This window comes from Muscardinus avellanarius, assembly GCF_963383645.1.
Source record: "Muscardinus avellanarius genome assembly, chromosome: 13".
Taxonomy (NCBI): domain Eukaryota; kingdom Metazoa; phylum Chordata; class Mammalia; order Rodentia; family Gliridae; genus Muscardinus; species Muscardinus avellanarius.
The window spans coordinates 80,936,440-80,949,672 of record NC_137799.1 but is presented as its reverse complement, the minus strand read 5'-3'; the positions used below and the strand labels follow the sequence as shown (position 1 = coordinate 80,949,672).

The 13,233-nt window shown below is 46.8% G+C and overlaps 1 protein-coding gene across 1 annotated transcript in view; it reads right to left on the bottom strand.

Annotated features, from left to right (window-relative positions):
* PCSK5 (proprotein convertase subtilisin/kexin type 5) overlaps positions 1 to 13,233 on the bottom strand; it is a gene marked incomplete at both ends in the record, with an annotated part of 434,445 nt that overhangs the window by 12,597 nt on the left and 408,615 nt on the right. Inside the window, 4 exons of the mRNA XM_080709117.1 lie at positions 3,312 to 3,489; positions 5,773 to 6,003; positions 8,034 to 8,270; positions 10,641 to 10,858. Coding sequence (XP_080565243.1) covers positions 3,312 to 3,489; positions 5,773 to 6,003; positions 8,034 to 8,270; positions 10,641 to 10,858 — 864 coding nt within the window. The remainder of the gene's footprint in view (positions 1 to 3,311; positions 3,490 to 5,772; positions 6,004 to 8,033; positions 8,271 to 10,640; positions 10,859 to 13,233) is intronic.

Sequence of the window (13,233 nt, the reverse complement as noted above, 5' to 3'; positions counted from 1 at the left end):
CTTGGGAGGCGGAGGCAGGAGAATGAGGATCAAAGTTCTTGGCCAGCCTCAGCAAACTAGTGAGGGCCTGTTTCAAAATAAAGGATAAAATAGAGCTGAGGAATAGCTTGGAGTAGAATGCCCTTGAGTTTGGTCCCCAGTACTGCAAAACTAAAACAAATAATTAATGTATATTAGTGATAATTATGAATTTTATGATGAGTCCTCATAGAAAGTTATGATTTTGATATTATCCCCCCCCCCTTTTTTTTTACAAATGCAAAGACCAAGGCTCAGAGAATTTAGAAGGTGTGTTTACAGTTAAACAGTGAGTGAAGGGGTGATGTTACTTGAACTTACCTATGAAACAACACTATAACAAAAATGGTACATTTGTTAAAAGTAACCAAAAATTTTGCAAATAAGAGAAAAAAGGGTAAGAAAATTCTCACTAGGGATAAACTTCTAGAGTCTATCTGCCCCATCTCTGGATATCAGAACATTCTAAAAACTACCCTAGAAACCAGAAAGCTTCGTCTTTGGTTCTTCTGATGCAAAATGACAGCCCCAGGGTTTTTTTTTTTGTTGTTTTTTTTTTTTTTTGTGGTCTAATTCAGCTCGGGGACTGTTGGAAGCTAACACCAGGCATAGGAAATGCCAGTCTGAGTCCTGAGACCCTCGACCCTGGGCCCACTCGCTGCCAGGCATCCGTGAAGCCTTGCTTCAGGTAGGTGGAAGACAGTCGCTTGTACATGAGTGCATGGGAAGACAGGAGCATTTGAGAGCCAATGTGGTGAAATCCCAAGAAAGCATCGATCATGGACTGAAGAGCTGATCATGTAAGGCCCAAGAAAAATCAGCAAAAATATGCACAGATCAGAGGGATACACAGTACTGGAGTCAGAAAAATGAGATTTTTGGTCTCATCTCCATCATGTATTGATATCTGTATGACTTTGAGCAAGTCATTTTACCTCTCTGAGCCTTGGTTTCCCCTTATCTGTGAAATAGAGAAAATGAGGAAGGGCTAGGGGTGTAGCTGGGGGAGAGATTGCTCGCTTCGAATTTGTGATGCCCTAGGTTTGATCCCCAGCACTGTAGAACAAAACAAGGCTACAGAGAACAAAACAACTGGAGAGACCAGTGTCCGACTCATGAGACTGTTGTGGAATCAAATAATAATATAAAAATACACTGTGGTTGGAAAGGCTTTGTAAAATCGAGACGGGAAACATCAAGAAGAACCATGGGGGAGAACTGATCTAGTCTAAGAAGATTTTAAAAACTGTCAGAGTAATGCTGAAAGACAGACAACGCGGAGTCTGCTGAATCCGATTAAAAGAAGAGCCCATCACAGCTGTTTACTATGATGACTTTTTTTTTTTTTTTTTGCACGAGGGGACTATGAAATCTCTTGAGCCTCAGAGCTTTGAAGATCCCATGCATAAACACAGACAAAAATTTGAGCCTGAGAGAACCTTCTGTGAGGTTCAATACTGAAATAATTATGTGTATTGGGACAGAGTGCAGAGAATTACACACCTGCCTTCCCGAGGCAGAGATTTAACACACGGGGTTTATGCAATGCATGTGCAATACCGATTTTACCAAAGGAAGGATTGATTCTCCGCACACACTCCATCAATACTCCAGTTCTTCCTTGCTAAAGAGACCCACAGCAACCCGTGCCTTACTCACTCCCAAGGGTAACTCCACACACGGTGGAATAATTATCTTCTTAATGCTACCGTCCGCATTCTCTTTATGTTTTTCATATTGATTCCTATTAATTCAATAATACCGAAGAATGATCTCCATCAGGTGCATTCTTTGTAGATCACAGGACTATCCCTCGCCCCTTTTGTTGTTCGTAAGAGTACGAACGACTTGGTTTGAAGATACAGATTCTTTCCATAGGATCCATATCTTTTCAGACATTTGTCAGGGTGAGGTGGGAGGGCAGAGCCAGGAAGGCCCACTCCCACTCTTGTCTGGGAGGGTCCTTTGACCCCGAGAACTGGTGTTTTTCAAGAGCTGCTAGCGTGTGTGGCTCTGGACAGAGTATGGTGGAAGCATGTGTGAACAGCAGGAGCTGATTTTCTTTCAGAAGTGTCTATTTTTCTTGGGAAGACATAGGAATAAGAATAGACTCTTGAAGATCAAAGTATCTTAACTCACCTAATTCACATAAAGTGCTATTAATAAACAAGTATTGGATAAATGATTGAATGGTCATAAGTAAAAACGAAAGCCCATATATAGCACTAAAATAAATGAAACAAGCAGAAAGTGCTGTTGGACTAAATGGATGAAAGCATTGGAGAAGGGCCGAGGATGGAGCTCTTTCACGTGGGTCTGGAAATTCTCTGTGCCTGGATAACTGGCTGGGAACACGGAATTTGCTACACGTCTGCATCAATCTTTCTCTCTACTGGGACGCCCAGGCAGAAAACAAGAATGACACAGTCAAACTCTCTTCCAATTTCACTGGTAACAAGCAAGACCTTCTGATCAATATACCGACATTTTTTTCTAGCAGAGAAATATTAAGAATCTTTACCTGTAAAATGCTTTTAGAAAGATATATCTAGGTTGCCCATGATAACTAAACCTGTAATTTGAGGATGTAAGGGAGGTAAGGCAGGTCGGAGAGTAAATGGGGGTACAAATGAAGATGTTAACTGGAATTATTCCCTTTGTAAATAAAAACCAGTGTCCCACATGCATTGCATGAATCTTGCATATTATATTTGAACCAGAACAAATTAAAAAATGGAAGAAAAATAACTTCCATTTGAAGTCTTGCACTGCTCTGCTGGAGGGAGGCATCGCCTGTCTTGGTTTTGCTGACGTGTGTGTGTGTGTGTGTGTGTGTGTGTGTGTGTGTGTGTGTGTGTTCGTTCCTGAGGATAGAACCCAGGGACATTCTACCTCTGAGCTATACCCCCAGCCCTAATTTACTCTTTTATTTTGAAACAGGAGCTTCCTAAGTAGCTGAAGCTGGCCTTGAACCTGCAATCCTCCTGGTTGTCCTCCCAAGTACTGGGATGACAAGTGTGTGCCACCACGCCCAACCTGCACCTTGTGAATGTGGGCGCGGCTGGGCCCAGGCTAAGATCACTTGCTCATGTGAGCTGTTGTGACCATCTGACCCTCTATGTCCTCTCAGGGGTCGCCCTTCGCTGCTGTTCCTCTTCCATTCTTGTGTATGGTCCCATCCTTGCTCCTTACTAGCAGTGAGACTTTAACCTGACTGTAGAGTGGTCTTAGTTTGCACATCTGAAAAATGGGAGCAGCTGCAGAGCTAGATGGGAAGCCACTGAGCACCTCACCCCTCCCTGCAGTGCAGCAGGCACTCATCTCCCAGCTGCAGCCAGCCTGGCCGGCAGGAGCGGCACTGCACGCTGTGTCTCCCCACACACGTCCTGCAGGAGCTGTGGCAGGGGGCGCAGAGCTGGTGGTCCCGGTCGGTGTAGTAGCCCTCTGGGCAGTCCTTCACACAGGTTGTGTCTGTTGAGGGAAGAGAAGAGTCTGAACAGATGGACGGATTACAAAACCATGGGATATGTTCACAATGGAACTTTACTCAGTCATAAAGAACAACAAACACATGTCATCGGCAGGGAAATGGATGGAACTGGAGAACATTATACTAAGATTAGTCAGCCACAAAAAGTAAAAAATCGGATGCTCTCCCTAATACATGGGCATTAGGGAGAAGATGGGTCAGAGGAGAACTCTAGATGAGGGAGAAACTATAGGTGAGCAAATACGGCAATATAATTGCAGGATCTAGAGATTAGGACGTGACTTTTCAGGGGAAACATTAAGCAGTCTACCCCAACCTCCAATTATCTAGTTTATAAATAGCTTGGCGGTGTGGTTGGTGATGTGGGGCAGGACAGGGAGAGCTCGAGAATGCCCGGTTTGGGCAAGTCCTGTACTCGGTCCTTGGGGATGTATCCCTGTGTTATACACCAGGGCTGAAACCTCAGTCCTAGTATAATCTACATCCCTGGTTGAAGGGAGGGTCACTGCCTGTGTGACGACATCTAAGGGGACCCTTGGTGCCAGTCTAGACTGGGGAGATTACAACAAAAGTAATATTCCCTCGATGGTGGTGGTGGTGGGGCTATTTGGGAGATCTTGTTAGAAGGGATATTTCCACAAAGAAGCAACTGCTGGCAAGGAAGTTCACCAAGCTTCATTTCAATTGCTGGGATATAATCCCATGTCTGTAATCCCAGGACTTGGGAGGCTGAGACAGGAGGATCGCACAGGTTCAAAGCCAGCCTCAGCTACTGAGTGAGGCTCTCAGCAACTTAGTGAGACCCTGTTTCCAAATAAAATACAAAATAGGTCTAGGAGTATATCCCAGAGGTAGAAAGACCCTGGGTTTCACCCCTAGTATCACCAAATTAAATAAATAAATAAATCAATAAATAAATATAAATAAAGAGACAAGGAAGCTAAATGCAACACTTAAAACTGGGCTGAATCTTTTTCTAAAAAGGAGTTGGAAAAAATTTTAATAGAAATGCTACGTTAAGTTGCTTTTTTTTGTTGCTACTGGAGATTGATCCAGGTCTATTTTACCTCTGAGCTACATACCCCAACCCTGTTTTATTTTGAAACAGGGTCTCACTAAATTGTTGAGGGCCTCACTAAATTGCTGAGGTTGGCTGCAAATCTGTGATCCTCCTGTCTGAGCTTCCCAAGTACTGGGATTACAAGTGGGTACCACTATGCACAGCTAGGAATAGTATATTATTTTATCAATGTAAATGTGTAAGCGTTGACAACTGTCCTTTGGTTATGCAAGAAAGTATCAATATGCTTAGGAAACATGTAGTAAAGTGGCTGTGGACAGGGGCCAAGTTGTACCTAGCTTACCCTCATATAAAAAGATGTACTGTGAGCCGGGTGTGGTTACACATGCATCCCAGTCCTTGGGAGGCTGAGACAGGAGGATGCAGGTTTTTCAGCCAGCCTCAGCTCCTTAGTGAGGCCCTCTGCAACTTAGTGAGACCCTGTTTCAAAATAAAGAATGACCAACTGAATATGGGTAGAAATAATGCAGGCAATTTCCAAGAAATGTCCTAAAAGGGACACAGCATGTCTTGACCCTTTTCTTCCTTACGGTTGGTTAGAATGTCAGCATGATGGCTGAGAAGAGCAGGGCATCTTAGAACACTGGTGACCTCAGAAGGAGGAGACACGTCGTGGAGCCACACGATCACCCCATGCAGTGGAGTGCCCAAGCCAGCCCCAAGTTACCTTCATCTGGACTTTCATGTGGTAGAAAAATAAACATCTATCTTGTTTAAAAAAAGAATGAAAATGGGCTGGGCAATATATATATAGTCTACTTGTAATCCCAGTACTTGGGAAGCTCAGACAGGAGGATCACAGATTTGCAGTCAACCTCAGCAATTTAGTGAGGCCCTCCACAATTTAGTGAGACCCTGTTTCAAAATAAAACAGAATTGGGGGTATGTAGCTCAGAAGTGAAGTGCCCCTGGATTCAATCATATACATCTACATAGGAGGGGGAGAGGGAGAAAGACAAATGATAAATGGGGTAAAATAATTCCCAGTAGGTGACTGGTTAAAAGGCATATGTATGATGCACCATTTTTTCTCACTCCTGTATCTTTTTCTGTAGGTTTGAAAAATTCCCAAATGACAGTGAAAAGTTAAAAATACAGAAGCCATGTCCACTGGGCACCAGGCCTTCTCCTTGGTGCGCCCAGGAGAGGAAAGTGAAGGCCTGCTGGGGAGAGAGTGACTCACTGAGAAGCAGTCTGTGCGCGGGGCAGGCGAGGCACTGGTCCTCCCTGGGGCCCCTGCAGCGGGTACATTTCTTGTGACAGGACTTGCATCTGCGGGCCTCCTTGTCCCAGAACTCCACGGAGGCGCACTCCGTGGGCGCCACGCAGTCCCCGTGCGAGTTCATCCGCAGGTCTTCTCGACAGGAATCACAGGTGCTGGCAGAGGAGCAGGTCCGGCAGGGCTCAGGACACTCTGCAGGTGTGGCAGGAAACAGAGTGAGAGAGGGCGGGCACTGCTCTGGGGTCTGCATTTCTTCCATCTGGAGACTTCCGGTGCTTTGTGCATGCCTAGGGTGTGGACTCGTGTAGTGGGTACTGCCCCTGGGTGCTGGGTGGGGCACTCTTGTTGCAGAATGAGAAAAAATAACAGCTGTCTGACTTTCTCTGTATTGCCCAAAGAGCTCCTTCCTGTACCCGCCACCTCAGAAATATTAGTTAGGCTCACTATAATTGCACAAATTACAACAAAATAATGACAAGAAATTCCTTTTTTTTTTTTTTTCGGTACTGGTGATCGAACCCAGGAGCATTCTACTTCTGAGTTACGCCCCCAGTCCTTGCCCCCTTTTTAAACAGGGTCTAGCTAGGTTGCTGAGAGTCCCCTAAGTTGCTATAGTTGGCCTCGAACTTCAGTCCTCTGGTCTCAGCCTGCCAAGCACTGGGATTCCAGGCTTGCACCACCGCGCCCAGCTGGCCATCCATCCTTTGGCAGCATGGTCACAGGCTGGTCAGCGGCCTCTCGAGCCATCCTCAGCCCCGATTCGCCCATGTCCCAGGATACAATCCGTTTATCACCTGTCTAGCAATCGTCAAAATACAACTGCATGGACAAAAAGTGCTCTTTGGTATTTATTTATGACTGCACAGTGCCTGTGAGCGGGCCTGGCAGATAACTGGCACTCAGCAAATATTTGTTAGATGAATAAAACAGGAACAATTCACTCCCTCTTCCAGGTTCTCGCAGCCACAGCCCCTCTGCCTGGAACACTCTTTCCCAAATCCGTGCGTGTGTATTCTCACAGGCGTTGTCTCCCCTTAGAGAGGTTTTCTGGGACATCTTCACTCAAGTTTCAACTTCACCTTGCTCACCGTCCTACTCCCCTCCTTGTCTTGCTTTCCCCCTCTGGGCTGTATTATCGATTCTCCCTAATAGCATGTGAGCTGCACGCAGGCAGGGTTCTGCCTGCCTTGTTTCCCAGGCCCCAGAGAGCACACAGCTCAGAGAGGGCCCTGATAAGCACTTCCTGGTTGAACACGTGCCTGGTCCTGTGACTGGTATCACCTCATGGTATAGTACCGGGAAGTTAGGGCTGGAAATACTCAGTCACTCAGCCGGGAGGGGCCGTGCCGGCCCTCAGCAGAGCTCTCGCAGATCTGCCCCAGTGGCCCAGGAGGGCGTGGCAAGGCCTCCCTGACCTGGGAAAGTCCTTCCCTGGACCACCGCGCCGCCTTGAGAATCCCTCCAGCAATGGACACTTTTCTATTCCCTGATGATGCGTCAGAGGCAAACAGTTCATGCTCAGTTAAAACACAAGGAGATGTGTAGATGGCAGATCCATTCTTGGGGTGAAGTGCAGGGTGAGAGGTGGAGTTGGGGCAAGAGGAGCCATGGATGATGAGGATGGAAGGAGGGTCTCGTGGGGAGGCAAACCACGGAGGTAGATGAAGGCACAGGGAAAGTCCTCTACAGCACAATGTGCTTATGCTGTGAACTTATATAAAGGCTTGAAATTTTAAGAACAACCTTTCATGCAAGCTTTTATTTTTTATTTTTTTGCGGTACTGGGGATGGGACACCCCATTTTATTTTTTGTTTGAAAACAGGACCTCACTGAGTTGCAGAGGGCCTCACTAAGTAGCTGAGGCTGGTCTCAAACCTGTGATCCTCCTGTCTCAGCCTCCCAAGCACTAGGATTACAACTGTGCACCACCACGCCTGGCTTGTGAGCATCCTCTTTAATTGGTAGTTTATGCCCACCATTAGGAGGACAGTCCATGTGATTTCTAACAAATAAAATTGACACAATCAAAACCTATAAGTAATTCATTTTTAAAATAAATTGGAACAGATTCAAGTCGGCTTCCTTGAGTGGGAAGGTTAAGGTTATTGACAGCTCTGGGGCTGGAACCATGCAAATGGGGTGCCTGTTTGCCCTTCAGAAACCCATTCAGGAGGCTGGTTGGGATGCGGCGCTGGGCCCTGCTGCATCCTGCAGTCTTTACCTTTGCACGCCGTCATGTCTTCCTTGTAAGTTCCATCTGGACACTCATCCTGACACAGCCCGTTGTAGAGCACCATGGAACGAGCACAGAGCTTACAGTCATCCGCCTTGGGGCCGCTGCACTCCTCACAATCTTCGTGGCAGAGGATGCACTGATGCGAGTCTTGGTCGGGGTAGAAGCCGTGGGGACAGGCCTGATGGCACATGTCATCGTGCAGGAAGAAGCCGGGCATGCACTCTGGAGAAAGGAGGCGGCAGTAAGTTATCCCCGTGGCCTGGAGGAAGGAATTCACTGCTTCTAGAAGCAGTGGGCCCACTGGCTTCTCACAACTGTGGTCCACTGACCTGAGTGGACATTTGCCCGTCCCCACCCTGCCAGGGCAGACTTTTGTGTCTAACACATCTTGCCTCGGGAGGAGGAGGCACGCATGGTAGCCTGATGAGATGGTCCCAGATTTATTGCAGAAATGACCTGCCCTGCCTCTCTTCCTTTTGTGGTACTGGAGATGGAACTCAGGGACAGTGTACCTCTGAGCTACACCCCTAACTCTATTTTATTTTTTTTTGAGAACAAAGTCTTGCTAAGTTGCTGAGAGCCTTACTAGGTCCCAGTACTTGGGAGGCTAAGGCAAGAGAATGGAAGGTTTGAGGCCAGCAGTGTATGGTAACTAGCAAGACCCTGTTTCAAAATAAAACATAAAATAGGGCTGGAGGTGTAGTCAAAAGGTAGAATACCCCTGAGTTAAATCCTGAGTACCAATAAGTAAGTTAGCAAACAAATACACACACACACACACACACACACACACACAATGGCTGGGCGTGTAGCTCAGAGGTTGAATGCTCCTGGGTTCAATCCCTAGTACCAAAGGAAAAAAACGGGGTGGGGGAAAGAACTGTATCAAGCACTTCATAAACTCCATCAATTAGACAGCAGTTTAGGGTCGGTTAAGTCGATTCGCTTCTCTTTCATCAATAGTGGAGATCAGTCACTAGACAGTTCGTCAGCATGAAGAAACTGGGACGTGGTTATTTTATTTGTGTTTCTTTTCTCATTTGGGGAGGGATCTGAAAAAAATCTTTAGGTCACACCAAGAGAAGCCTTTGGAAACGTCAGTACCCGGCAAGTGAGTCTGCAGTATTTTGGAGAGGAAACTGGATAGCCGTTTTACGGAGATTTTCTGGGGAAAAATCCTGTCCATGGGCAGAGTGCTATTCTGTCTTAGAGTTGCCTGAACTTTACTTTATTGTTTTTAGGACAGTGCTCAGGTGTGTGTGTGTGTGTGTGTGTGTGTGTGTGTGTGTGTGTAAGAAGTCTTGTTTGTCTTAGTTTATAGAATCCATAAGGGACAGGTATGGTGGCACATAGCTGTAATGTCAATACGTGGGAGGCTGGGATAGGAGGATTGTAGGTCCTAAACCAACCTCAGCAATTTAATGAGGCTGTCAGCAACTTAGCAAGACCCTGTTTCCAAATAAAAAATAAAAAGGGCTCAGAGTGTAGCTTGGAGGTAAGAAGCCCCTGGCTTCAAGCTCCAGGACCCCCACCTTCCATACACACAACAGTCCAGTGTGGAGGCACACACTTGTAATCTGAGTACTTGGGATGCTGAGAAAGGAAGATGGTAGGTTTGTGGTCAGCCTCAGCAACTTGTGAGGCCTTCTGCAACTTGGTGAGACTAGACTGACCTTCCTTCCTTCCTTCCTCCCTTCCTTCCTTCCTTCCTTCCTTCCTTCCTTCCTTCCTTCCTTCCTTCCTTTTGCAGTACTGGGGATGGAATCAAGGGCACTGCACCGCCAATCTTTAGTTTGTTAGTTTGTTTGTTTATTTATTTTTGTGGTACTGGGGATGGAACCTAGTGGCATTCACCCTCCGAGTGACACCCCCAGCCCGATTTTGTAGTCTTTCTTTTTTATTTTTTGAAACAGGGTCTCACTGAGTTTCAAAGGGCCTTGCTAAGTAGATGAGGCTGTCTTCAAACCATGATCCTCCTGTCTCAGTCTCTCAAATGCTGGGATTACAAGCGTGCACTGCTTTAAATTTTTTAAATTTTAAAACAGAGTCTCACGCCCACCTGGCTGTGAGACTTTTTTAAATAAAGAATAAAAAATAGGACTGGGGGTGTAGCTCAGAGGTAGAAAGCTCCTGAGTTTCATCTTCATGAATACAAACAGAGAGAGAGAGAGAGAGAGAGAGAGAGAGAGAGAGAGAGAAAGAAAGAAAATAAAGAAAGAAAAAAAATGAAAAGAAAAAATTTAACTGGGTGTGGTGGCCCATGCCTGTGATCTCAGTACTTGGAAAGCTGAGACAGGAGGATTGCAGGTTCAAGTCCAGACCCATCAACTTAGCGAGACTCTCTTTCAAAAAATAAGAAAAATGGGGCTGGGGATGTGAGAGGTAGACTGTCCCTGGGTTCAGTCCCTAGTAACACACACACACACACACACACACACACACACACACACACACACTTCAAGATGGGCATGGAGGTAGATACATTTCACTAAAAGCAGCAAGGCTGGTTCTTGGGGCTCTCTGGACAGCCCATCCTCAGGTAGTGGCCCAGCCTGCCTCAGTGGCCACGACCCCCGGGACGCTCCCAGGTACCTTTGCACGTTTTCTCATGGATGCAGTCCTGACACTTCTCTGGGCAGTGCTTGCACACCCCGTCCACGGCCACATGCCTCTCAGGGCAGGCTTTTAGGCACGCCCCATTGTCCAGGAAGAAGCCCCCTTCACAAGATTGACAGTTGGTGGCATTTCCTTCACACGTTCTGCAAGGCGAGCGGCAGCGCTGGCACACGCTGTCTTCTGCATAGAAGCCCCTGTGGAAGGGAGAGAGCAGCAGAGATGCTGAGCAGCTGGAGAGACAACTCACCGCTCTGGGGACGGTGCTGCTGCGCAGTCCACCACAGCGCACGCACAAGGGTCACCGCGGTGAAAAGAACCTCTAGAGAAACAAAAGGGACAGGTAATCCCAGCTACTTGGGACGCTAACGTAGGAGCACAAGTTCGAAGCCAGCCTGGGCAACTTAGTAGGATCCTGTCTCAAATAAAAAGGGCTGAGGGTGTAGCTCAGTGGTAGAGTGCTCCTGGGTTCAAGTCCCAGTACTGCAGAAACAAAACAAAACAAATTCAAATGGTTGTTAGTTTGTATATAATTTAGTCTTTTTTTTTTTTTGGTGGTACTGGGGGTGGAACCCAGAGGCTTTCTACCTCTGGGCTATACTTCCAGACCTATTTTCTGTTTTATTTGGAAACAGGGTCTCACTAAGTTGCTGAGAGCCTAAGTAGCTGAGGCTGGCTTCGAACCTGTGAGATCCTCCTGTCTCAGCCTCCCAAGCGCAGGGATTACAAGCGTGTGCCACCACGCCCAGCTTATAATTTAGTCATTTTTAACTTCCCATATTTTTCTTTCATGTTAGAACCTTACTTTATAACAGAAAATACTTCTTATTCAATTTTTTATTTTTATTTTTTGGTGGTACTGGGGTTCCTGGAAACCCTTCTACCTCCAGGCTACACTCACGGACATCTATTTTTAATATTTCTTAAATTTAGAAACAGGGTCTCTTAAGCCAGCAAGGCTGGCTTCGAACCTGCGCGATCCTCCTGTCTCCACCTCCCAAGCGCAGGGATTATAAGCGTGCGCCACCACGCCTGACTCAATTTAATCATCTTTTTAATATTTAACATATACTTTTTTTTTGTACTGGGGTTGAACCCAGGTACATCTCCCTTCAAGCTACAGCCCCAGCCCTTATTATTTGAAAGGGTCTCACTAAGTTTCTGAGGCTGGCCTCAAACCCGTGATCTCCCTGCCTCCGTCTCCCAAGTACTGGGATTGCAGGCGTGTGCCACCATGCCTGGCTGATGGCGTCTTTCAAACACACACATAGGACTGGAATCTATGTTTGCAAAACCGACTTTCTTCTGGGTGCCAGCTAATGTCTGCATATGTAATGCCTGAATGACCGCAGTGTGGCATCGTGGAACTCACTCACGCGTGTGCAATCATGGTAAATATAAAAAACCCAGTGCTATTGACTGAATCTGGGAGAAGATGGAGAGAAAGCTGAAGAGGAGAGCTGGAGCTGCAGAAGCAGGAAAGTCAGAAACCAGCTGAGAGAAGATGGGCTCACGGATACCCAGGCCAATCCCTCTCTATACCCATCCCATGGTTGGGTATCGCTGTGGTAGTGCTGTGTGACAGTCGCCTCACTCAAAAGTCCATGGCTTAGGTCAACCATCGGGTGCTCTCTCTGGTGTCCGGGGTCAGCCCCCAGCTGTGCTGGGGCGGGACTCCCCATCCTCCCACCCCTCTATTCTCCTGGCACAGGGGACCACTGCGGTGCGTGCTTCTCAAAGCCAAGACAGAAGCACAAAAGGGCAGGTCACAGACCCACTGAAGGGCTCGGCCTCTCTTCCGCTACCATGGCACCGGCCAAAGCAAGGCACACAACCAGCCTCACCCGGGGGCAGGGAGGGCTGGCCAAATTGCCTCCGGCGAGAGTTACTGAAAAGTTACAGACAGAAGGGGAGGATTCAGGGAAGGGGAGAGACACAAGTAACACAGCCCACCAGTCCTCGTCAAGCCCCGTGCGGACGCGCACCCTCCTGTTAGGCCACTTTACTTGCTGTTTGTATACACAAGCTCCTCCATGATCCACACCTGTGCTAGAGGGCTACATTTGTTACAGCTGGTCAACCACTGAGACAGTCCTTACTAATTCCTGACCAGCTTAATCTCTTACTGTGCCTAATTTACAATTTAAATTTTATCATAGGAATGTATGTATCCACTGGGAGTGATGGAACTTATTCCATGAAGATAAGGGGAACTACTGTATTAACACTGCACAATCATACATTTAGGTAAATCCTGGTGGGGGTGCTGTTGCCAGGAAGACTAAAGGAACGATAAATTGAGAGACTGAGAAAACCATGGGTATCAATTTATAACCAACAAGGTATTGTTACTTATTTGTTCTTTATAATTCATAACTCACCTTCTTTAATTTTTTTTTTTGTGTGTGTGTGGTATTGGGAATGAAACCCAGGGATAATCTACCTCCGAGGTACAACCCAGCCCTATTTTTTTTTATTCTTTATTTTGAAACAGGGTCTCACTGAGTTGCAAAGGGCCTCACTAAGTAGCTGAGGCTGTCTGCGAACCGTGATCCTCATGTCTCAGCCTCTC